Raw genomic sequence first — 25,664 nt, 5'->3', positions numbered from 1 at the left:
TATGTGAACAACTCCTTGTGCATAGTCACAAGGAGTCCCTTTTGATAGAGCATCTAGGTGCAGCTTGTAATGCACAGGGCACCTGTTCACAGATGCCCACACTCAACGTACAGACACTGGAGGCGGAGCCAGGAGGCATCCCATTCTGCCCTCCATGAGTTAGCATGAAAGGGGATTATGTAGGCATTCAAATAAGTTCCATTAACTTTCACAGTTCATGAACGGTTGAGATGCAGCAGGGCAGGTCTCTCTTGACCAGAACAGTTGAGTAGGGCAAGGGGATAAGAGAGTTCTACAGCACTCTCTACCAATGGCTGCCAGTACTGGTCACTGAGAAGATGAAGGGGGTCCTCTTTCAGAGACCAACACAGGTGGAAGGGTGTGTGGGTGGAAGGGTGGGTTTGAATCTACATATTCTCAGGATGCTTTCAAATCATAAAAATAAAGGAATATTTCCTCCTTTGCTGGCAGACACTGCTGATATCAGAGGTAGGTAGTATTTGTTTTATGCCACTGTTCAATTAAATGTTAGACCTCCTAAATCAAATTTAGTACTATTCTAGAAGCCATCTGCTGCTGGCATTTTACTGCTGGTACCACATGAATTACACTCATCACGTGAAGTGTAAGGATTGGTTGCAATGAAATAATTCAATCTTACTCCCACCAAACCACTACACATGCATGACCCCAGATTTTTAGGGTCAAACTGGACATGAAATTATTTGACATAACAAATTAGACATGACATTTGGCTTTCCAGAGTTCCCCCCTAATAAATAGCCAGTGTATTGGGGGGAGCCAGACTGGGCTCAAGGCATGTGAGGAAAGGGGGAATTAACTCTTTGCTCCTGCCATGGCGCTAGTCCCAATCTCCCAGTCCGCCAGTGCCTTCAATTTGCAACCAGAAGAAAGCTCACATTGGCATAACAATGAATTTCAGGAGCTGGGAGGCTAGAGCAATTTGAATAAGAACCATGGCAGGGGCAAATAGTTCAATCCTCCTCCTTACCATGGTCCTAATCAGGACACCTTTTGCCATGCTGGTTATGCACTCAAAACCACCACCACACAAGGCCAAGTGATATGAACAGCATTGTGTCTGGACCTTAGGGACAACTTCATTTGGTCAGAGTCTTTGGAATTAGTAGTCTTGTGTGGACCACATCCAGGAAGTTAGAAAACCATCAGTCGAGGTTCATGGAAGTCCTAGGCTGTGGTAGCCAAAGGTTTGTTATGTTGTTTAAAATGGGATGTTATGTTTGGGAAACATGTGTAAAAACCATTAAAAATTATATTAAAAAGAAGAAGAGTACCTTAACATCCCGGTGTGCAATGTTGATTGAGTGTAAATACTGAATGGCTTCTCCGATGCTCTTCATTATTTCAGAAGCCTCTGGGGAAGATAAGAAAACAAAGCGGGTCATTTTACTCTGCAGCCAAAGAGGCAACCGCCACATAATACCCAGATTACAAGGAGTTAGAGGGAACAAACAACATTACTGGTCAGGTTTCAGAGCAGAAACAAATGTGAGGAAGAACATGAAGTTGATGCTGTCCCATGGTGTGGTCCTCCTCTTCTCCACCACAGCACCTACATAACTTACCCACCCGCCTTGATGTTTCCCCACCTTTCTTCCACATCACTGGGTGCTGTTAGCAAGAGAACATGGCACCACGTTCCTTACCACAGACTTAATTCAGGTGATCAGAAACAAAAGTATGAGCTCATGGTTTCCTTTCCATGTCATTTTTAGTCATACTTTGTCATGACATCCAAACTGGCAAACTGAACACTAGTCCAGAATCGGAAATCCACTTCAGTCCTTTACTCGCAGGTTCCAGTTTGTTTGTCCTTTGACATACAGAGGACCAGTGGTCCCCCTTCTCTGCCTTAAAAAGTAAACAGTTGTGCCTGAAGTCTGAAGACTTAAATTGTCAATTCTTGTTAAGCTTTAAGAAATCTATTGTATCCCTTCATACCTCTTTCTGTGAACGCCTGGTCTCCTCTGTCTTGAATTCGACTGAAGAGTTCCCCACCATCCAAGCTGAAAGTCATAAACAAGTGCAGTTACGAAAATGGAAGCAACAAGAATTACTGCCTAAGCAAAACCACCACCAGGCTATGAGTACATTTCCATGCGCACACACACACACCACTTTCCCAAGGCCTCTGGGTGAAACTCAGATCCATCTGGAATTAATCTGAGCCTTGAAAAGCACATATAGAGTTGAAAAAGAGAGTAGGAAAGAGTGTCACTCTTCCTCCTGCAGCTCTATGTAGTTTTCCAAGGAGAAAAGGGTAATTACCATCACCACAATCATGACCAAGGGACCAGGGGCTCAGAGGGTTTGTGGGCACCAGGGAAAGACATCAATAAAGTTATTTAGGGCATAGATTGTTTCAACAGAAATGTGGCAGTGAACCCATGTAGTCAGCACCCATCCCAAGAAGCTTGCAACGGCCACAGTGCAGTTAATAAGCATGGAGTGATATATCTGCTCAAATGTCTCTGAACGAAAAGAAGAACAAGGCAAGCTCTAAAAGACTGAAGCTCCTTTAAAGATTGGAGATTAAAAGAAAGAAACATATTAAACTGGCTTACAATTTGACTTTAACTATCTTGATGAGAATCTCTTTGGAACACACACACACACACACACACACACACATATATATATATATGAAGAAAAAAGGGTGGGGGCAGAATGGGCTGCACAAAAGAGCAAAATCCTAATAAAGTAATAGGTCTATTAGCATCTAATGCAGATTCAAACTTTGCTTAGAAGTTTCCCACTGTTCAAGATGTTTTGTCACATAAAACACTGAAGAGCTTTCTTCTGTCTGTCTGCTTCTGAAGCTACCTAGGACTTTGACTTGTCCTGTACAATTGCCTATGGCAGCCAAAGGTTACAGAAGCACCAAGCAGTTCACACAACCTGTATCACCCCATCCTGCAGCCCCTCATAACTCAATAATCTTCTCCAAACAATCAGTAGGGCTTTGTCACACAGTGTAAGGTGGGAGTCGGTGTAGGGGGATGGCCATCAGGTGGAGCACTTTTTTGCTAGCAGAGCTCCCCCTGGTGGAAGCTCCCTCAGCTCACATTCAGACACCTCCCCCGTCCCTGCTTTTAGTTCAGCAGCAGGACAGGATTCCTAGTGTTCAATCTCTTCCCTTCTTGGATAGGAATGACCTTGCCATGATCTAATCATGTCAGGGTTGGATTACTGCAGTGCACTGCACACTGCAATTCCTTTGAAGACCACTCAGAACGTTCAAGTTGGTTCAGAATGCAGCGGCAAGTCTGCTAATGTCAACAGCCAGAAATCAATACATTGCATTCATCTTTCAATATATTTATTGGCTCCTGTTGTGTTTCCAAATTAAAATGCTCGTTTTGATTTATAAAGCCTTAAATGGCCTAGGTCCAAGGAATCTGGAAAAACTGCTTCCTTCCATAGAAGCCTGCCTGCTTACTTAAATCTGCATTAGATTAGGTGTTTGTCTCTTTTCCACCGTGCCACCATATCCTCTAAAGCTGTATCCCACAAAATATCCAGGGATGTTCTTCTGTGTTACCATACATCTAAAAGAAATCCACAGCTAGTATTTAGACACTCAGTAAAGACCTGATGATTTGCCCTAGTTCCTATCTCGCTATTTCTTTCTTACTGCGTTGCACTTCCTTACTATGGTTTTTCTTGTTTTGAATGTGGTCCCCCCAAAAAATTTTGTTAAGCCACTCTGGGCATTTCTCTCCAAAAAGCATGGCGTACAGATGTTAAGCAAATAAATAAAATAAAAGCACCCACCCCACCCCCGGATTTAAGCAAGGGTAGCAATTGTGAATTTCTTTTTTAAAAGTAAATTACAGCAACAACCCAAAAAAGTCATCTGGAGCACTTTACCCAAGAGAAAAGTTTAGAAAGCAGGAAATGAGTTAAAAACAAAACAAAACACCCCACAACTTCTATAATCTCTCCCTGATTCGCACCCTGCCCACCCATCCACAACTCTGCCAGTTTCAGTACCAATTTACCCAAGTAGAAACACTTAAAATCTGTATCAGCTAACTCTTTGCAAGGAAGATGCCCTATCTTTAGCAAACTTATGGTTGGGAATAAATTATCTCGGCACTGTAATAGTTGCATATGTTTATGAGTTCAAATGCGGATCTAAATGCCATTTCCAGTGAAAATGAATGGTATATATGGGTTGTGGTGGGTGGGTCATATCCACATTTAGGGAATGTAGTGAAAAAACAGCACTTCTGACTACAAAGCTCTGTGTGGTGCTCTCTAGCTGTGAGCAGTGGTTAAGCATGGCCAACTGCACAACTCGCTTTGTCCCATCAAACCCCAACACTCACCATTCCATGACTATCAGGAGACATTTTCGACCCTGGTAAAGATTTTCATAGACGTCTATAATCTTCACGATATGAGAACACTGAGATGCCCTCCAGTGCAGCTCCACCTCCCTGCGAGCTTTCGGACAGTCTTGCAGCATCTGGAAAGGGAAAGAGAAAAAGGAAGTGTGAGCTTAGCATGCTTGTCCATATCATCTTTGCCTAACAATTAACATCTTGCCAGCAATCATTTCCCCAGTGTACAGTAGGATAAAGTTTGCGTCATGAACCACACGTGGGACTCAGATTTTACACAATCCCTCAAAAGAACACAATCTCTCTCTCTCTCTCTCTCTCTCTCTCCTTTTTTCAAGTAGTCTGTTTAACAAATCTTTGCATCTGTCATGTTCACAACAGCTAGGCAGATCCTAAGTCCCATTTTACAGATTGGGAACTAAGTGACCTCCCATAGTCAAGTCAGGAGTGGCTGAGGCGGTAAGTGCAAGATGGGAGCTGCACCTTGGGATTTTCTTGGTGCGCCCACAAAGTCCTGACCGCACTGTTATCTTGTCCCTATATCATCCTGGTAAGTGGCAGAGACACTGTTTTCTGTAGAATGACATAGCACCATTCCACTAGGCCAGCCACTCCTAGCTTAAGTGACAAACATGAAGTGCATTAACAGGACCCAATTCAATAATTCACTGGACATTTTATCACATTAAGATTCCCCACCCCCCAATTTCTTCCAAGAACTTCAGGATACTACTGTATACTTTCTTATTTTTGCCCAAGAAACCCACCACAAAATGGGATGAAAAATGGACAAGGCCACCTTGAGAAGTTCACAAGCAGGGGCTTGAACCAGGCAAAAAACCATGAAGTCTGATGTAATGTTCAGAAGAAGTTGCATTTGAATCCCTTACGAATCTTCTGAGCCAGCAAAACAAATAAAATATCAAGGTATGCACTGCCATCTTGTGGTGAATACTGTAACTGCAACTCACACCACTTGGCTGGAGCAACCAATTGTAGATGTATCCCAAAATGGTTTTTGACCTTCTAACGGGAAAGTGGATGTGATTTTCACTGTGCGACAGCGTCAAGAAAAATGCGGGGAGCAAAATCAACCCCTATATATGGTTGTTTATTGACCTAAGACCTTCAACACTGGAAATCGTACCGCCCTGTGGACTGTCCTTCCCAAAATTGGCTGCCCAAATAAATTTGTGAACATCCTTTGGCTCCTCCACAATAATATGATGGCAACAATTGTGGATAACCATTCACAGTGGGTTCATGCATTAAACAGGGATATATTATCACCCCAAGTCTATTACAGTGGTACCTTGGTACTCGAATGGCTCGGCTCCCTAACAAATTGGCTCCTGAATGCCGCAAACCCAGAAATAAGTGTTCCGGTTTGCAAACAATTTTCGGAAGCCAAACATCTGACACTGCTTCTGCTTGAGTGCAAGAAGCTCCTGCAGCCAAATGGAAGCCGCGCCTTGGTTTTCAAACAGTTTTGGGAGTCATACTCACTCCTGGAACAGATTAAGTTCGAGAACCAAGGTACCACTGTATTTTTATCACCATGGTCCTACACATTGTCGAAGGGAAACTCCTCATTGGGGTAGAAATCATATATTGAGCAGATGGAAAGCTCTTTAACCTGAGTAGCCTGAAAGCAAAGAGGAATGTTACCGTAACTTCCGTCATAGAGCTTCAATATGCTGATGACAACGTAGTGTGTGCACACTCAGAGGATGACCTCCAAACCATCCTAAATATCTTTGCAGAAGCTTACGGAAAGCTTGGCCTATCGATCAATATCCAAAAAACCAAGTGCTGCACCAACAAGCACAAAACAACCCCTCTGCACCAAACTCAACTTAATGGTGTAACGTGGGGAAGTGTTGCTCACTTCTCCTACCTGGGCAGTTATCTTTCCACATTGATGCCAAAATTGAGCACCGCCTGAGCTCTGCGAGTGCAGCTTTCTCCCAAGTGAAGCACGGAGTGTTTAAGGTCTGGGACATTCACAGAGAAACCAAAATGCTTGTTTACAAAGCTATTGTACTACCAACCTTACTGTATGCTTGTGAAACATGGACCACTTATGAATACCATCTCAAACTCCTTGAAAGATTCCACCAACAATGTCTCTCAAAAATTTTACACATCACTTGGGAAGACAGGCGAACTAATGCCAGTGTACTGGAAGAAGCAAAGATCACCAGTGTCAAATCAATGATTCTTAATCATAAACTTTGTTGGACTGTGCATGTTGTTTGGATGCCTGATTATCATCTTCCAAAGCAACTACTCTATTCAGAACTTAAAAATGGAAAGCGTAATGCTGGTAGACAAAAAAAGAGGTTTAAAGATGCTCTCAAGGCAAATCTTTAAAAATGCAGTATAAGCACAGAAAACTGGGAAACACTGGCCTACGAGCGCACCAATTGGAAAAGAGCCTTTACCAAAGGTGTTGTGGACTTTGAAGAAGCACAAACTCAGGGCGGAAAGGAGAAATGAGCTACAAGTCTGTGAGCACCTAGAAAGGAATGCTGTGATCACCAATAGTCAGCATGGATTTCTGAAAAATAAGACTAACCTGATCAGACTAACCTGATCTCGTTTTTTGACAGAATTAAAAGCCTGGTAGATGAAGGGAACGCAGTGGATGTAGCCTACCTTGATTTCAGCAAGGCATTTGACAAGGTGCCCCATGATATTCTTGTAAAGAAGCTGGTAAAATGCGGTCTTGACTATGCTACCACTCAGTGGATTTGTAACTGGCTGACTGACCGAACCCAAAGGGTGCTCATCAATGGTTCCTCTTCATCCTGGAGAAGAGTGACTAGTGGGGTGCCACAGGGTTCTGTCTTGGGCCCGGTCTTATTCAACATCTTTATCAACGACTTGGATGATGGACTCAAGGGCATCCTGATCAAATTTGCAGATGACACCAAACTGGGAGGGGTGGCTAACACCCCAGAGGACAGGATCACACTTCAAAACGACCTTGACAGATTAGAGAACTGGGCCAAAACAAACAAGATGAATTTTAACAGGGAGAAATGTAAAGTATTGCACTTGGGCAAAAAAAATGAGAGGCACAAATACAAGATGGGTGACACCTGGCTTGAGAGCACTACATGTGAAAAGGATCTAGGAGTCTTGGTTGACCACAAACTTGACATGAGCCAACAGTGTGACGCGGCAGCTAAAAAAGCCAATGCAATTCTGGGCTGCATCAATAGGAGTATAGCATCTAGATCAAGGGAAGTAATAGTGCCACTGTATTCTGCTCTGGTCAGACCTCACCTGGTGTACTGTGTCCAGTTCTGGGCGCCACAGTTCAAGAAGGACACTGACAAACTGGAACGTGTCCAGAGAGGGCAACCAAAGTGGTCAAAGGCCTGGAAACGATGCCTTATGAGGAACGGCTAAGGGAGCTGGGCATGTTTAGCCTGGAGAAGAGGAGGTTAAGGGGTGATATGATAGCCATGTTCAAATATATAAAAGGATGTCACATAGAGGAGGGAGAAAGGTTGTTTTCTGCTGCTCCAGAGAAGCGGACATGGAGCAATGGATCCAAACTACAAGAAAGAAGATTCCACCTAAACATTAGGAAGAACTTCCTGACAGTGGAATGTGCTGCCAAGGAGTGTGGTGGAGTCTCCTTCTTTGGAGGTCTTTAAGCAGAGGCTTGACAACCATATGTCAGGAGTGCTCTGATGGTGTTTCCTGCTTGGCAGAGGGTTGGACTCGATGGCCCTTGTGGTCTCTTCCAACTCTATGATTCTATGATTCTAAGGAATGCACATTTGGCAAACCCTCGCCATTATCAACTCCTGCCCGGAAACCTATGTCCCCACTGTGGAAAGACATGTGGATCCAGAATTAGCCTCCACAGTCACTTACAGACTAACTGTTAAGACCCTGTTCATGGAAGACAATCTTACTTGGCTACAAGTAATCGCCAAAGAAGCAGCAGCAGATGGGTCAGATATGCAAATTCCAGCTTGGATACAATACTAGAAATTAATATGCTTAATTTAGTCCAGCAAATAGCAATTATATATGCATTTAGAGAAACATTTAGCAATCAGAAACTCTTTTAAGTAATTAATTGGTCCTGTGGAGATCTCTCCATGGGCCATTTTCGGTGTCTGTGTCTGCACAGATGCATTTTTTGGCATCTGCGCATGTGCAAACGCAATTTCCAGTGCCGCAGAAGTGAGTCCCCACTCCGCGTTGCATCAGTTTAGGGCCGCGTGCAAGCAGGCAGCTCAGCTGTGGCTTGTGGGCCAGTCAAACAACCTTCGCAGGCTGCTCCCGGCCCATGGGCCTTAGGTTACTGACCCCTGATCTATATCTATCAACAGCAGCGACAAAAGAGCAATGAATTGAAAACTACCTCTTTTGAAAAACATGATTATGTGACCTGTGGTGCCACCTAGTGGCTGAGATTATTCAAAAAGTTTCACTCCTAGAATTGCAACGTAAGCCAGACCTCCCCTCAGCCCAGTAAGTCCGGGGGGGGGGGGGGGACGGACGGACCAGGTTGAATTCACCACATGTTACAGTGACCTTGGACCAGTCACTCTCTCTCAAGCCAACAGTTTGGTGCTGTGCTGCTGCCTTCCTAACAGTCATTGTTGCTGCCTCTTACTGTGAGGTAGCAGGGCAGGGCAGCAGCGGAGACAAAGGTTATACACTGGCAGAGCCAATCCAGCGCTCTCACACATCCCTGACTGCACCACTGCCCGGCCCTAGTAAGTGGAAGCAGCATCACTATTGAAAGGGTAACAGTGCAGCACCACCTTCTTCCTTGGTTAGCCCCTGCCAGCTCAGATGATATTAGTGATGATGATGATGATGATGATGATGATGATTCAGGGTGGATAAAAATCAATGGATTTTTTTTTTAAAAAATCGAATCGGATTTTTAAAATTTAAATCAGATTTTTGAAATAAAATGCTTTTGGAGGAAAAATCTTTTTAAAGATAGTTTTCTATTTAAGTTACATTATAAAGGGTAAAGGTAAAGAGACCCCTGACCATTAGGTCCGGTCATGGCTGACTCTGGGGTTGTGCGCTCATCTCGCTTTATTGGCCGAGGGACCTGGCGTACAGTTTCCGGGTCATGTGGCCAGCATGACTAAGCAGCTTTAAGCATTCAAGGCTTTCCTCCAAAGTATCCTATAGTTACAAACTGTAGTTTGTAAAGGGTATTGAGAGTTGTTCGGTGATCCCTCTGATGCTTCTTTAAATGTATAATTCAGATGGGACCTTAATAATTAAATTTGTAAATTTGCCTGAAGAACACACAGCAGTACAGTGGCATCTCAGGTTACATACGCTTCAGGTTACATACGCTTCAGGTTACAGACTCCACTAACCCAGAAATAGTACCTCAGGTTAAGAACTTTGCTTCAGGATGAGAACAGAAATCGTGCTCTGGCAGCGCGGCAGCAGCAGGAGGCCCCATTAGCTAAAGTGGTGCTTCAGGTTAAGAACAGTTTCAGGTTAAGCGCGGACCTCCAGAACGAATTAAATACTTAATCCGAGGTACCACTGTACACAACATAAAAATGCATAACAAAAAGAGGAGTAAAAACAAAAACTAACCAATAACCCCATTCCTACAAACACATTTAAAAGGACATAGAATGTTTAATTAGCCCAACACCTCATTAAATAATAATAATAATAATAATAATAATAATAATAATAATTTATTATTTATACCCCAGTAGTCCAAGCGGGAGATAACTAGAGCATGCACCACCCTGGCGAGACAGTCCGCGGGTAGGTAGGGTCTTAGCCTGCATACCAGGTGGAGCTGGTAGATAGCTGCCCTGGACACAGAGTTAACCTGCGCCTCCATGGACAGCTGTGAGTCCAAAATGACTCCCAGGCTGCGCACCTGGTCCTTCAGGGGCACAGTTACCCCATTCAGGACCAGGGAATCCCCCACACCCATCCGCTCCCTGTCCCCCCAAAACAGTACTTCTGTCTTGTCAGGATTCAACCTCAATCTGTTAGCCGCCATCCATCCTCCAACCGCCTCCAGGCACTCACACAGGACCTTCACTGCCTTCACTGGTTCTGATTTAAAGGAGAGGTAGAGCTGGGTGTCATCTGCATACTGATGAACACCCAGCCCAAACCTCCTGATGATCTCTCCCAGCGGCTTCATATAGATATTAAAAAGCATGGGGGAGAGGAAGGAACCCTGAGGCACCTCACAAGTGAGGGCCAGGGGTCTGAACACTCATGCCCCACCACCACTTTCTGGACACGGCCCAGGAGAAAGGAGCGGAACCACCGTATAACAGGGCCCCCAGTTAAAGAGAAACATTTTCGCCTGGCACCTAAATATATGTAATGAAGGTGCCAAGTGAGTCTTCCTGGGGAGTTCATTCCACACGTGGGGAGCCACTGCAGAAAAGGCCCATTCTTGTGTTGTCACCTTCTGGACCTCTCGTGGAGGCAGATGAAGAAGGGGCTCTGAGGATGATTGCAGGGTCTGGGTTGGTTCATATGGGGAGGAAGTCCTTGAAGCATTGCAGTCCTGAGCCATTTTACACTGAACTGAAACTGCCATTATGTATTCACCCAGTTTATTTTATAAATTCATTTTATAATCTATTCATCTATTTTATTTGAAAAGATTCAATTTGAAAAGACCATTTTGGAGCTCCTTTTTTTCACCACTTGAAGCAATCTGGTGTTGACGGAAAACTTGGCCACCCCATTGCTCACCCCAACCCTAGAACCATTTCATATTCTGCCACAGAATACTTATTTGTCATTTTATTAGGCTGCAGCAGAATACATTTCCCAACTTCTCCAGCAGGAGGAGCCCATTGCTTTAAACAACACCACTTTCTTTCTTTTTCAGAGGAATTGTTTCTCAGCCCAGCAACCCCTCCTCCTTACATCATTTGTGTGTAGCTAACAGTTTATTACCCTTGGGGAGCATAAACAAGGCAGTGTTAATTATACCCTGCATGTTTGCAAATACAGAGCATCAAGGTGTCTACATCTGAGGCTGTTGACGTTTGTCCAATGGAGCCCAGACTAGATGTCAAATGCTTTGCAATTGCACCCAGACTCTCAAGTGTATTTTGCCTTTCAGTTTTTTTAATCAAACACTTCAGAGGGACAGTTTTACACAGCCTGTCATAAGACGGAAAACCCCTCCCCGCTTAAAGAGGAAAGGTCCCTTTCATACATATGTTTTTAATTAAAATCCTTGACCTAATATCAACATTTCACATGTGATATTGTCATAAATTACCAGCTAGAAACCAGAGTTTTCACTTCTGCATGGAATACAGTGTTAAAATGGAGAGAGAGCTACAGTAATAGAGCAGGGATAAACCACACACTTTCAATACATAAATGTCTCAGGTTAAATTGGAAAGACTGTGAAAAGTTGTTGCCAGTTGGAAGAGACTAAACAAGGCTAGATGAACAAGTGGCTATATATGAGATTTCATATGAAAATTATCCAGGACCCTCAGATTGTAGGGTTTCTTTGTTTGTTTGAAATACTGATGCATAATGAATTCTCCTACTGTTACTTTGTGAGCCCAAAACAGGAGTGCTACCAGCCAGCATCTCTACAAATCTGCAAAAGGTGGATTTAATTAAATTCCTGGATTTCATTAAGCATGTATTTTGATACCCTAGCCAGAAATGCAATGGGGTAGTGCTTGCCTTAGATTCTCAAGATGCAAAATAATAAAGCCTGTACTTCAAAAGCAAAAACAGCTAGAATATTTGCTAAAATATTAGATACGTCAGCACAGTGCTATAGCAGCATGGAGCAGAAACCCATGCAGATGAAAGGGTAAATTTTTTAAAAAAATGCTTGTTGCATGTCATCTCTGCTCTCTGGTTTATGTTATTAGGTGCAATGAAAATATTGCTCCCCCACCCCCAATTCCACAAACACATGTGGACAATTTTTATTTCATTTAGCAAGAATTACATGCCACATAATTTTAAGAAATCTCCAAGAGAGTGATATAAAATAGTATAAAATATTTGCTTATTTCCCTGGTGTGAGCCATTCTTAAGGAACTGCATCATCTCTGAGACTAGGACTTGCATACTGTCAAAAGAGATTTTCTGTTCATGCCTTGGTTTTAGCCGGGAAGGATGTTGTTCACCTGGCAACAAATGCCGACTTATCACTGAGGTAGCAAACCTGTTGCTGGGCTGTACCACTTCAGACTGTATGTGGGGGGGGGGGCTCACGGGGCTGGATGCTTCTCCACACCCCTCCATACAGAAAACTAAGATGTCAAGGAAGAAGAGTTGTGGCTTAAGCTAGTTTTCACTAGGGATCTCTGACTCTCTTTGGGGGGAAGAGTATGGAGAAGCAATAGATTATGTGATTTTTTTCAACTAAAGTCTGAAGTGGTAGAGTCCAGACACAGGTTTACTACCTGGATGAGAATTAGGCCAAAGTTGCAGCAACAGAAATAGAAGATTACTCACCCTACATTGTTTATGGAGCACTTGAAAGAGACAGAGAGGGATGCACATATAAGGAAATGTTGCCTTATCTTCAGATCTCTAAGCATTTGTTTATGGCTTTGAAGGGGGAAATTCACCATGCTCTACTGCACATACAAACATGCATAAGGTGGCAGTATGTAAATAGCACATAAATCACATCTGTCAATCATGGCAACCAAGTTGCTCACATCTTATAGGAATCAGTTCATAACAGCAGTCATAGTTTATGACACAAGTAGTGTCATGGTCCAATATGCCTGCCAATAGGATCATTTCATGTGTGACAGCTGACAAAGCCAAGGTAACTTTGAAATGTTCCTCTGTTACCACATTGTAAGCTGTTCCAGCTATATAGAAGGTTGCCAGATGATGCCCAAAATAGTCCACACCAACATAAAAAGCAACTCATCACATGGCAATAGCCACCACACAATTAAATGTAAAGACTTTACATTGGTTTTACTCAAGGGCTATTTTGACGAGAATAAGCCAGGTCTCCACTCCCATTCCCCAGACAGGCCACTATATGGATCATTCCCTCCATATAGTCCTCTTATCCTTTAGGACAGCTGGGTTCCAGACAGAGGCGGATTCTGGGGAGCGCGACCCGTGTGCTGAGCCGAGAGAGCGCTGCAGGGAGCGCTGCAACAATGATGGACAATGGAAGGCGAGAGGCAGGGGGCAAGTTGAATTTTGGCATTGCACAGGGCACTACTGAAATATTAAAGCCCAAAGTCCGCCACTGGTTCCAGATGAGAGTATGCTCTTGAGGGGGAAGTGGATTTAGCCAAGGGACCATCAGGAGAAAGGGAATGGACTTTTCCTTGGCTTAGGGAGATTCGGGCCTAGTTCAGATGTCACTTCCAAGCCTGCAACTGCGCCATGGATTGCTCAATTTACACTTTTAGTTATTTATGCATAACTTCCCACAAACCATCTCAAAGCAATGTCACAATAAAATCATCAATAAAAACAACTACAGAAATCTTTATTTCAAACAATTATAACTATGTTCTTTGAAAATGGAAAAAAATGAAATTAAAAACAATTTCAAATCCAATACAGATATATATACTGGGATAGCCACTCCTCCATTTCTGGATTTCGTCTAACCACAATTTTTGGCAGATTTTGTGAGTTGTTGTTCTATGTTGATTAGTTCCTATGAGATTTCTTTGGGATCACGTATGCTGGTGCCTTGAGAAGTCCCCAAAGCCGCTCCTACCACACTTTCCATACCATTATTTCCCATCAAAGACTCCTGAATAATACCTCCCTCAAAAATGCAGGTTTCCCAACATTGCCCATAGCATATGCCTACCTGCCCAAAGAATGACCGGAAGAAAACCCTGAAAACCATTTTAATGCTTGTGCCACCACACTTCAGCCAGCATTTTCCCAAAAAGAAAAGAAAAAAAGCTTCTTCTTTTTTAAAAATTGTTTGTGCACATGAAAATAGATTTTTCATCCCCCTCCTTGGTCCTGGCACATGAGGCTTGTACAAGTTACTGTATAAACATTCACAATGTTAAGTTCATAAGGGAAGATGGCTGAGCGGGCAGGGAGAATGAAAACAGGGCAACTGCATTCTCTTGTTGACCAAAGGACACTGCCACTTTTTTGGTGCTACTGTTAAAACCCCAAAGGTTTTGTTTAAAATCCCTGCCTGAAGGCAGATAAAGAGGCTTCCCTGGAATCCAAACTGCAACCAGCAATGCCAGACCAACAAGTCTATGACAGCTTGTGGAAAGAATGCAGCACATGGCCAGCCGAGTATGCATGAGATAGAGCCAGCCACCAGGCGTACAATCTGCAGAGGGTCAAGAGAGGAAGGAAGGAGAGTGTCGGTTGAGGCAAAGCACTGGCACCACACACAGGGCTAGAGATACACACTGACAGACACTGAGACACTGGATACTTCATGGGCAAGCAAGGCAGAGAGGTCTCTGCTACAAATTCAAAAGGGAGAATGAAAGAAAGAGTTCCTCTGGATCAAAAGGTTATCAAGACAATCAGTGAATGCATGCTCAAATAGCCTTTAATAATCCTCCATTCAGATACAGTAGTGTGATGCTCCATTCCAGCAGTTATCCCTCCAATTCAAAGGGGGGGGGGAAGCAGAGTGAGTGTTCTCATACCCATCCTCCTTCGCTGACCTGGTCCACATGTAACACTAAGCCAAACGATGGCTTACTCTGAATGTGCAGGCTCCTGGAAAGAAGATAGCAGCAGCTTTGGTTCTCCTCCTTTCCTGCTGCTGTGAGCTAAAGCCAGTATTGTTTATCTTAGTGCTACGGCCACACCCAGCCTTGCAGTTTACCTTGCTCCAAGACATACCATAAGCTGTAGCTCAGGGGTCAGCAAACTTTTTCAGCAGGGGGCCAGTCTACTGTCCCTCAGACCTTGTGGGGGGCCGGACTATATTTTGAAGGGGGGGAAATGAATGAATTCCTATGCCCCACAAATAACCCAGAGATGCATTTTAAATAAAAGGACACATTCTACTCATGTAAAAACACGCTGATTCCTGGACCGTGTGCAGGCCGGATTGAGAAGGCGACTGAGCCAGATCCAGCCCCCGGGCCTTAGTTTGCCTACACATGCTGTAGCTTATTGCTTGTGGTTTGTCTGAGGGAGACGAACTGCACACCTGAGTGCGGATGTCACACTAAGTAAAATCTCACAGGAGGAGCAGCAAGCCCACCAAGATCTTCTCTCTGGGAGCCTCATTTATGCTAAACCATGGTTTAGTATTATGTGTGAATTGGGCCATTGTTTAAGAGATGGGAACATGCATATAGGACTGATGGTTAATCTTTATAAACCTGACATTATATTTGTTTTCCCATCAGTGGTAACAACAACTTTCCGGCATGAGAGCAACAGAGAAGCAGATTGTAGCTTCTCAGTGCTACCATGGACTTAATTTCTTAAGACAGAAAATCACAGGAAAGCACTATGACAGCTGCACCAAAGACTCTTGTTCAAACCTTCTCCATTCCTGAAGCAACACTGACTTCACTCATTGGGGAAAAACAGCAGCACTACAGTAAGTAACTACCTGTTTCATTGGGAGTCAAAGGCTTCTACAATGCTGTCATTGAACAGCATCTGTGGAGTGGGAACCTGGATGAGCAGAACCGAAAATGATTTTGTTCAAGGAAATACATCTACAGTGGTACCTCAGGTTACAAACGCTTCAGGTTACAGACTCCGCTAACCCAGAAATAGTACCTCGGATTAAGAACTTTGCTTCAGGATGAGAACAGAAATCGTACAGCGGCGGCGCAGCAGCAGGAGACCCCATTAGCTAAAGTTGTGCTTCAGGTTAAGAACAGTTTCAGGTTAAGAATGGACCTCAAGAACGAATTAAGTTCTTAACCCGAGGTACCACTGTATGGGGAAGGGGGTTAACATGGGGGGGTATGGGTGGTCCCATTTTATCTAACTCTGCAATTCTAGGACCTTTGCGTCATATGTTATATTAAAGAACCTTAATGAAGCACATTTGCCCTCATGCAGCCCCTGTAAATAAGATAAACATGGTGTTCCCTCAAAGTACTTCTAAACATTACACTATAAACAGAAAAGGAAACAATAAAGTCCTAAGAGGCTTGAGGAAGTCATTTAATAGTCCTGTAACAGCCTGCGAAACATGGAGATCCCCACCTGAAAAGTATGACCTTTGAAGTGGAAGCCCACGCTGTCCGAATAGTTCCCTGGATATTAATAGTGTACAAGCCAAAGTCATAACAGTCATTTGAGGGGGTAAAGAGGGAGTGGAAGCCCTAGCCCGTATTATAAAGGACGAAGTTTACTCAAAGGGGAAGTTCTTCAACCATATTCATAGCATTTTCCCCAAACCAAATACAGTGGTACCTCGGGTTACAGACGCTTAAGTTCTTAACCCAAGGTACCACTGTAGTAGAGCAGCCAAACACTCCAGTCTCCCAAACCTGGTGAAACGCTTTTCAGCATGCTATCACTGGATAACTCTATTAAGCCTAGGTTCCTTGTACTGCTAAAACATGAGGAGAATACTTTATATTGTCAGGGGCTGAATAGAATAATCAGCCAGCAGCACTTCTATACAGTGACATGGGTTGGAGGCAATTAACACTTAAACAGTATAACACTTGAACCAACTGGCTGCAACCAAACAGGATTGCCAGCTCTTCGCTGTTTTCTGAAGCTTTGTCAGGCTTAAATTCTAAAATGGAACACGATGGGAACTGAACAAGTTCTCCCAAAGTGTCCCTTTCAGAAAGGGAACTTGCTAGATGTCTTTTATTCAAACGCTCGCGCATCTTTTCCGTTGTTTTATTTCAAGGGTAAGACAGTTCCATTAAAAAAAAAATGTTGCTTCTTAAGAGCAAAAAAGCTCTGTGACATTTTCTACCAGGGTCTATTCCAGACCTAGATCAAGGAGGGTGAGAGGGAGCACATGCCCCCGGTGGCAGGTAGGGGGATGGCAAAACAGCAACCTCCATGAGAGAGAGGGGAGAGATGTGCTGGGGCCACAGCACACATTTGGGTAGAATCTACACACATATAAAAAACGCTTTGAAAATGCTTTTTTATATATTAAAAAAAAAGTTTTGGAAAGAACATAGAATTCTGCATAGCTCACTTTCGCCATCTAGTGTCACATTTGTAGATTGCACTTTACAACACATTTAAAACGTGCTTGGTTTTTTTCGCAGCTGTGTAGCTGAGTCCTTGGTGCCTCCTTACATTCCAGATACCAGGAATATAAGGAGTCACCAAGTGTGTGCTTGCAAGCCTGCAGTGCATCTTTCTTCTCTTTCTCCCACACTGCGCCATTGTCAGGGGGTGGGGTGCTGACTCCTCCTTTATGTTCAGGCTCAACCTTTGTTTACCCCCTGCTGCCATGACTCTCAGCAGCAGCAGCAGCAGGGGGGTGTAGTGGGGGAGGCAATGCAGACCTAAGGGTAGAATTTATAGATTCACGGGTCTATTTTTCTCCATTAAAAATATGCAAAGCACGGCAGCAGTGAGCAGGGCAGCCCAAATTTTGGTCCTTAACTCTCAGGTGACTGGTATGGCATGTTTCATACTTCTCTTCTGAAGGGAAAGACAGAAAACAGGCATTTGCCCAATTAAATCCAGAAACAACAGATAGCTCACTTGTTGGGGGAGAAGAGATGCTGGCTTGTATTAAAGTCTGCAGAGAAAATACCGTTAAGGAAACACAGTGGACTTACACTGCAGACAGTTCTACTACAGTCAGATTCAGCAGAGAGATGGTTTTGACAATGCTGTCATAGGCAATTAATAAGCAGTTAGGCTCACAGAAAAAGACTTCAGGGAACCTATTTTCAAAACGCTGCATCAGGTAGACTAACCACTGCTAATCTCTCCCTCGGGAGCTGCCAGCATTAGGGCCTTTAATTCAGTATTGCAGGCCATTAATTAAATACGCTACAGGTCACTATGTATAAAAGCCACTCTATGAAATCACTTAAGAGCTTAAACTACAGGACAAAATGTAGTTCGGTGGTCACAAAAGAATATGAAAGTCTGAAGAAATCATTCCTGCCCTCCTTTTTATTTAGATTTCTTTCCCAACTTAATACTCTTTTGCAGACTATGCCAGCTTGATGCCTGGCAGACGTTTTGGCCAAAATTCCTATCAACCCCAGCCAACAGTTGGGCAACCTTCCACAAGTCACTCAAGGACCAGTTTCTTTTCACAGGTTTTGTCCTCTCTCCCAATCTTTCTGGTTGGGCACATAGTCTCGTGGGCGAGTCATGTAGACAAGTGGACTGGGTGGTCGAGGATATGGCCAACAGCCATTCACATTGTCACAGTGGCATGCCTGACAGCCACCTCTCAAATATAGTACTGTCAGACAGGTGTGCAACAATCTGGCTTAAATATCATTGCCTCATGAAGTTCAGGTGCCACCTCTCAAATCATCTTTTGCCAGCTACTCTAGTAAAGCCTTTATGTATTCTGGGAAGCTTCTGCCCTGCTGGGCACATGATCATTTTATTTAAAGCTTGTACTTATCCGTTGTATATTATATTATGATATTGTGGTTTTAATTGCTTTAAGCCTCCCTGAATGTTACATGTGCAGGTTAGAAAACACCCTATGAGTAAGAGCTGAGGAACCTTTATCAACTCAAGGGCCACATTCTCTCCTGGCTAACTTTCCAGGGGCCACATAGCAATGGTTGACAGGGCCAGAGGTAACAACTGGAAACAGCAACATCCATGGTTCTTAACCGTTGTTCAGTAGACTATATTCCAGCCACACAATTTTAGAGGTTTCTTTCTGTATATACATGCCCCACACAACCCTCCCTTCTTCCAAGTAAGAGGCATTGTCAGTACCTTCATACATCTGTTGTTGTTGTTTAGTCGTTTAGTCGTGTCCGACTCTTCATGACCCCATGGACTAGAGGAAGCCAGGCACTCCTGTCTTCCACTGCCTCCCGCAGTTTGGTCCAACTCATGTTGGTAGCTTCGAGAACACTGTCCAACCATCTCATCCTCTGTCGTCCCCTTCTCCTTGTGCCCTCAATTGTTCCCAACATCAGGGTCTTTCCCAGGGAGTCTTCTCTTCTCATGAGGTGGCCAAAGCATTGGAGCCTCAGCTTCAGGATCTGTCCTTCCAGTGAGCATTCAGGGCTGATTTCCTTAAGAATGGATAGGTATGATCCTCTTGCAGTCCATGGGACTCTCAAGAGTCTCCTCCAGCAGCATAATTTAAAAGCATCAATTCTTCGGCGATCAACCTTCTTTATGGTACAACTCTCACATACATCATACATACATCTACTTATGTACAATAAATATATGTAGTGTGAAATGTCTCTTCATAGCCATATTTATTTTCCCTAGTGATTTAAAGCACTGCATTTCCTTTCATCAGTACGGCATTTGTGTGGGCCTACATGTCAAGAGCTTAATTAATACCACTAGTTATTTTCAAAAGGGGGTGGAGAGAGAACAAAGGAACTACCCAGGGCAGGCAAACAAATCAACATTTCCCAGCTAGAAAAATCAAAAGGCAGGAAATAATCTAATTACCTTCCTCATAAAGAGGATAAAATAAGAACATACTTCTGCTTTCAAGAGGTTTTTCAGAATTAGCACAGAGGTTCTTTTGAATTAGCACAGTGAGTTACTCATGACACTGAAAGACATAGGCCACCATTACCTTCACAGGTGGAGCAAGACGTCTTTATGGAAGGATGCTCAAACATCAACACCTCCTCCAAACATGTCCGGAGAGCATGTTTAGAGCATGTACATGCAGCAGGGCTTCATCCTCAGCCCCTCCCTTTGCAGAAAACAACAAGTTCCCACAACTAGTTCTTAAAAGTCTGCAATTGAGATAAAACAAATACTTATACTTCTCCAATTTCCTGCCTCGCCAGGGGAATGAGGAACAATCCAGCCCAAAAAGGAGGGGACCAGATATAAATCATCAATAGTAACCTTGTGACAATGTTTGCTGTTCTTGAGGAGAATGTCCTCGGCCCATAACTCAAACTGAGTAATAACATCAGGATCTGGGAAACTGTAATGTGTATTTAAAACAAACAAACAAACAAGTTTTGATTGTAGACGTGTGTGTGTGTGTTGCTTATATTGAAACTCAATAAAAATTATATACTAAACAATAAAAACAGCGGGATCTTAAATTCTGAGACACATTAATGCCATTATCTTTCAGTCAAGGTTTTTATTGTGGTAGTGGATGGTAGCCCAGCTGGAAGCGGAAGTGAAAGAAACAGCTCCCATTTTGAGACTAATTGGCTTTGAAGCACAGAAAATTAGCTTTCTCCCTAATGACAAACACAAGAGGAATTTGTAAAAAAAAGTAAAAGGTGAACTGTTACGAACAAGCCAGAACCAGAAGAGAGTGTGGTCTAATTATAAGGCCATTTTGTAACCACAAAGTGGCCAAGACTTGTTAGATGGACATTTGGAGAGTCACTTTGGCTATAACTACACTATAAATGTACCGTATTTTTCGCTCCATTGGACGCACCGGACCATAGGACACATCGGACCATAGGAGGGGGAGAACAGGGAAAAATTTTTTTTTCTTGTTCTTCCCCTCTAAAACAAGGTGTCTTCAAGGTACATTCACCAGAGCTTGTGAGGCTGGCGGTGGGGGGAAGCACTGCTTTCCCCCAGCGCCAGCCTCAAAGATCCCTGAAGCCTTTGGAGCGCAGGGCCCCGCTGCCCTGCAGAGGCTGTGCGCGCAGCCACCCCCAAGCTAGAGCAGCGAGAGGGAGCCCTCCCTCTCGCTGTTCCGGCTTGGGAACAGCCTTGCTAGCTTCTGCAGGACAGCGGGTTGAAGGCACCCCGCTGCCCTGGAGAGGCTGTGCGCGCAGCCGTCCCCAAGCTAGAGCAGCAACCGTCTCACTGTTCTGGCTTGGGAACAGCCTTGCTTGCTTCTGCAGGACAGCGGGGTGAAGGCACCCCGCTGCCCTGGAGAGGCTGTGCGTGCAGCCATCCCCAAGCTAGAGCAGCGAGACGGAGCGCTCCGCAGTGCTCCGTCTTCCTGTTCTGGCTTTGGGCTTAGCGGTGCAGCCTGCATTCGCTCTATAGGATGCACACACATTTCCCCTTAATTTTGGGAGGGGAAAATGTGCGTCCTATAGAACGAAAAATACGGTATATTGGTTTTATTATGAGTTAACTGCTATGGTTTCCCTAAAAAAAAATTCCTGGAAATAGTAGTTTGTGAAAGTGCTGATAGAGCCAAACTAACAGAGCTACATCTCTCAGAGTTCCTTGAGGAGAAGAAATAATTATTAAACTAGCTTAAATCTACACCAGACTTATGCCCCTTTCTCCTCCCTCTCATGTTTCAGTTGCCTATTTGTAAAAGTGTTGCATTCCCTAAGGAAATGGCATGCAGAACTGGCTCTTCATTCCTTAGGTATTACAGAAACTGAGGCATCTTGTGTCCAGTCTCTCTGTCACACAACCTGTTTTCATCAACACTTCTGGATTCCATCACAGCACTAGCACACTCATTATCTCAAAGGCCTCCGGATGTAACTGAACTCCAAAAGGGATAGCAATCTTGCTAGCAAGTTTCCTGCCATTCTTGTTCCTATTCTTAGATGCTCTCCTAATGCCTCTGCCACAGGTCAGCCATGCTCTGCTACTCGTATCCTCAACCTCAGTGCACTTTGAACACATCAGGTCACAAATCAGCAAAAGTCAAATGGGGATTTTTCAGGAGGCTTCCTACAGAAAAACCTCAGACCACATCCTTGACAACAAATGCGCAGAGGCAGGCAGCCTTCAACTGATTCACCATGTTTCCTGCTCCAAACCACTCCTTCCCAAGCCTTCACAAAATTTCCCACTCTACCGGAGGTCAGGGGTGGAGAGCAGAGTGCTGGGGTCATACACAGTGTATGTGGCCCTTTTGCCCAACTTATGCCTACAGTCCCTGTCTGGACAGCACCCCTGAACAGGGCTAGTCACTCTGCTAATTCCTCTTAAGTTTCATGGGAGACATAAAAGATAAGAACATTTCTGCCTATGCTAAAAGCTATGAGGCTTACTGGCTTCACAGGCCCTTTCTGAAGTACAGTGGTACCTCGGGTTACAAACTTAATTCGTTCCGGAGGTCCGTTCTTAACCCGAAACCCTTCTCAACTTGAGGCGCGTTTTCGCTAATGGGGCTTCTTGCTGCCGCCGTGCCGCCAATGCACGATTTCCGTTTTCATCCTGGGGCAAAGTTCTCAACCTGAGGTACTATTTCCAGGTTAGCAGAGTTTGTAACCCGAAGTGTTTGTAACCTGAGGTACCACTGTACAGAAAAGTATAGTAAAGTGACAGTTACTCTTTGTCACTCTGGACCAATCTTTTTTCACCCTCAATCTTGTGTCTCTAAAGCATGAGCACCCTTCTTATTTTGGATACTAACAGAATAAGCTCCAATAGCAATAAATGAAGCTGAAAATAAGACGCTGAACAAATAAAGTGACTGGGCCATGCAACGTGGTGGTATTACTTCTGGTTCCTTCTGAGCTCTCAAGGCTCATGGCATCTTTCTATGTATACTGTGGGGATCCGTATAGTTTCATACATGATCTAATAACATAAGAATGTTGGTTTGCCTGCTTGAGGTTTATAGGCCATCTTTAAAAGTGAACTCTCCCAAGGCAGTTTACATCATCAAATATCAAAAGACAGCATAATACTTAATATGTTGGACTACATAACCTCAATACACAACTTCACATCTTCACCTCCCCCACCCCCCACTTTTAAAGACTGCACAACATACTTTTTCTCACTAGATGATGGTAAAATGCTAACAGCCTAGCCCACTAATGATCAACACGTTCCATAAGATATGTTGTATCTTATACATGCAGGTCCTTCTCTATCAACATTCATTAAATTCATTAATCCAAACGTGAGGAATTAGTATGCAAACCATGCTATACACACAGCAGATTCAGATATCTGTACAGAGAACATTTTTTTACTTCCATGTTTGCCTTTTGCTGGTTGGTTGAAGAATGGGGAAGGGGACAATTGGGACAAATCAGAAAGCAGTTTTCCTGGGTTTCCCAAAGGGGTTTTTGTTTTGTTTTGTTTGTGGTGTGTGTGTGTGTGTATCAAAATTCCATGGTCAGGAATGCATTAGAAAATTTCCCATAGAATTCACTGGAAATCGTGGGCTTGTTATGTGAACACTCGCCTAACTAACAATTTCCAGGGAATGCTTTGTGTTTGGTGAGACAGACCGATGTATATATGTTTGGAATTTTCATAGTGCTTCACAAACATTCTTTCAGCAAAACCATACAACAAATCAGTCATGTCAGTCAGCATTTCAATTCCTATGTTGTAGATTGGGAGGAGGGGTCCACTAATTTATTTTAAACTACAGTTTACTGTGATGTGGAAACTGGGCCACTCTTTCTTGCTACACTATATCAGCTCTCATAACATCTCACATTTGGCTAGAAATGAGGCACTCTAGGTGTGTACATACACAAACGATCCAGCATCAGAGTGGAATGTAAAGAAAAGCACTGAGTGTCATAAATAACCTCCCGAGCTAAGGGTAGAGAGACAGGACAGGGAAGAAAAATGACAAATATGAAGATGGTTTGCACTAAAATACAAGGAAGCAGCTGTTCAAGGTTCAGCATTTTCCATTTGGGGAAGGGTCATAGCTCAGTGGTAAAGCAACTGCTTTGCATGCAGAAGGTCACAGGTTCAGTTCCTGGTATCTCCAAGAACAGTCGGGAAAGACCCCTGCCTGAAACCTTGGAGAACAGCTGCTGGCCAGTGTAGACAATACTAAGCAAGCTGGAGCAGCAGGTAGTCTTCCTCTCTTCCGACATGTGATGGCCAAGGCCACCACTTTGCCCTTGTCCAAGTAGAACATCTGCACAGGCAGCTTGAGCACATTCTGGCTTCCTGTTTCTCTGGTTGCTGTGACTTCATCAGGTGCCGTATGTTGGTGCAACAGCTGTTTACAGGGCTTTGTGCTATTGTTTGCTTTTCTCCCATTAAAAAAAGGTTATGATTCAACCGTTGCTGATGGAAAGAACACCTCACATCTCAGGAAGAAGAACTTAGCACTCAGACCATTTCTCATTCAAAATGTGCTCCTAGACAGAAATAGGTATTTGGGGGGAGGAATCATGTACACTGTTCACTTCTGAAGGATGGTGCATGTTTTTATTTGCTCATATTATAGAATCGGGGAATCACTATGTACAATTTGACTTTCATGTGGTAAGTGGCCCTCAGATTACTGGAAACGCTGTCATAGTCTGAGAGTATGCATCTCGAAAGCAGCTTCCCTTTGATGCTGGAAATGGCTGAGAATACTTGAATGCTCTGTATAAGTGCTAAGTATTTTTATTAGTAAATGCAATATACACTCTTAAGGTAGCATGTAGACTAGCTGTATGGGAGGCTGCTTAAGTATGGTGCCTTGATATATCCCCATCTGTAATGTCATATCATCACCTGGAAAGCTCCATGTCAGTAGTGGATGGCTCCAGGGACATATATGATGCTAGCCTCTGGAAGAGCACCCAAAGGAACCTCTCCAAGAAATTAGAAGAATCCAACCTGCACCAGATTTTCCTCATGTGTTCACAGATGTTTGGGTGTTCACTACAGCAAACCTCTGATTGGAAGATGCAGGTTTTGTAAACATGCAGTGGACAGAAATGCAACAAGGAACTGCAGCCCATTGTGGCTACCCAGGGGAGAGAGAGAGAGAGAGAGAGAGAGAGAGAGAGAGAGAGAGGTGTACCGGTAGGTGTGTCCACCATAGACACTCTGCAATGGTCACCATCATAAAGACTGAGCTTCATTCAGTAAAAACAATTGCTGGGTAAGTGTGAACCAGCTTGCAAAAGTCTGAAGTTAAAGGATTCTCCAGAATCTCTGTGTAAGATTGGATTGGGGGGAAGCAAGGGGGGGTTGCATAAAAACCTATGCAGCCACAGTTGCTGACCTAACCTTGGTCTCACCACAACCAAACCGTGAGTTTGCAACACTTCACCAAGTTTAATCCCACCCTCTACTAACATGTTACCATAAATGGTGGTGACATTTCACAAAGAGGTGAAGGGTAGCTGAGACACTGAGGTTGCCTGGAAGTATAGGGCTTTAAGAGGAAGCAGCCTCATATGGCAACACTTGGGCAATAGCTTGATAATGTTAAGACTGGACTTCTTGGTGCATCCAATAACAGGCAGATAAAGGGCTTTCACATCCGCAAGATAGATAAGA

General features: G+C 43.7%; 1 protein-coding gene across 1 annotated transcript in view; it reads right to left on the bottom strand.

Annotated features, from left to right (window-relative positions):
- MAPKAPK2 (MAPK activated protein kinase 2) overlaps positions 1-25,664 on the bottom strand; it is a 79,403-nt gene that overhangs the window by 10,466 nt on the left and 43,273 nt on the right. Inside the window, exons 2-4 of the mRNA XM_053393380.1 lie at positions 4,374-4,513; positions 1,984-2,048; positions 1,317-1,396 (exon numbers count right to left, since the gene is read on the bottom strand). Of these exons, the coding sequence (XP_053249355.1) occupies positions 1,317-1,396; positions 1,984-2,048; positions 4,374-4,513 (285 nt within the window). The remainder of the gene's footprint in view (positions 1-1,316; positions 1,397-1,983; positions 2,049-4,373; positions 4,514-25,664) is intronic.

Source organism: Podarcis raffonei, chromosome 6 (assembly GCF_027172205.1).
Source record: "Podarcis raffonei isolate rPodRaf1 chromosome 6, rPodRaf1.pri, whole genome shotgun sequence".
Classification (NCBI taxonomy): Eukaryota; Metazoa; Chordata; class Lepidosauria; order Squamata; family Lacertidae; genus Podarcis; species Podarcis raffonei.
Note: the sequence above shows the minus strand (reverse complement) of the source record. Positions and strands in the feature narration are given on the sequence as shown.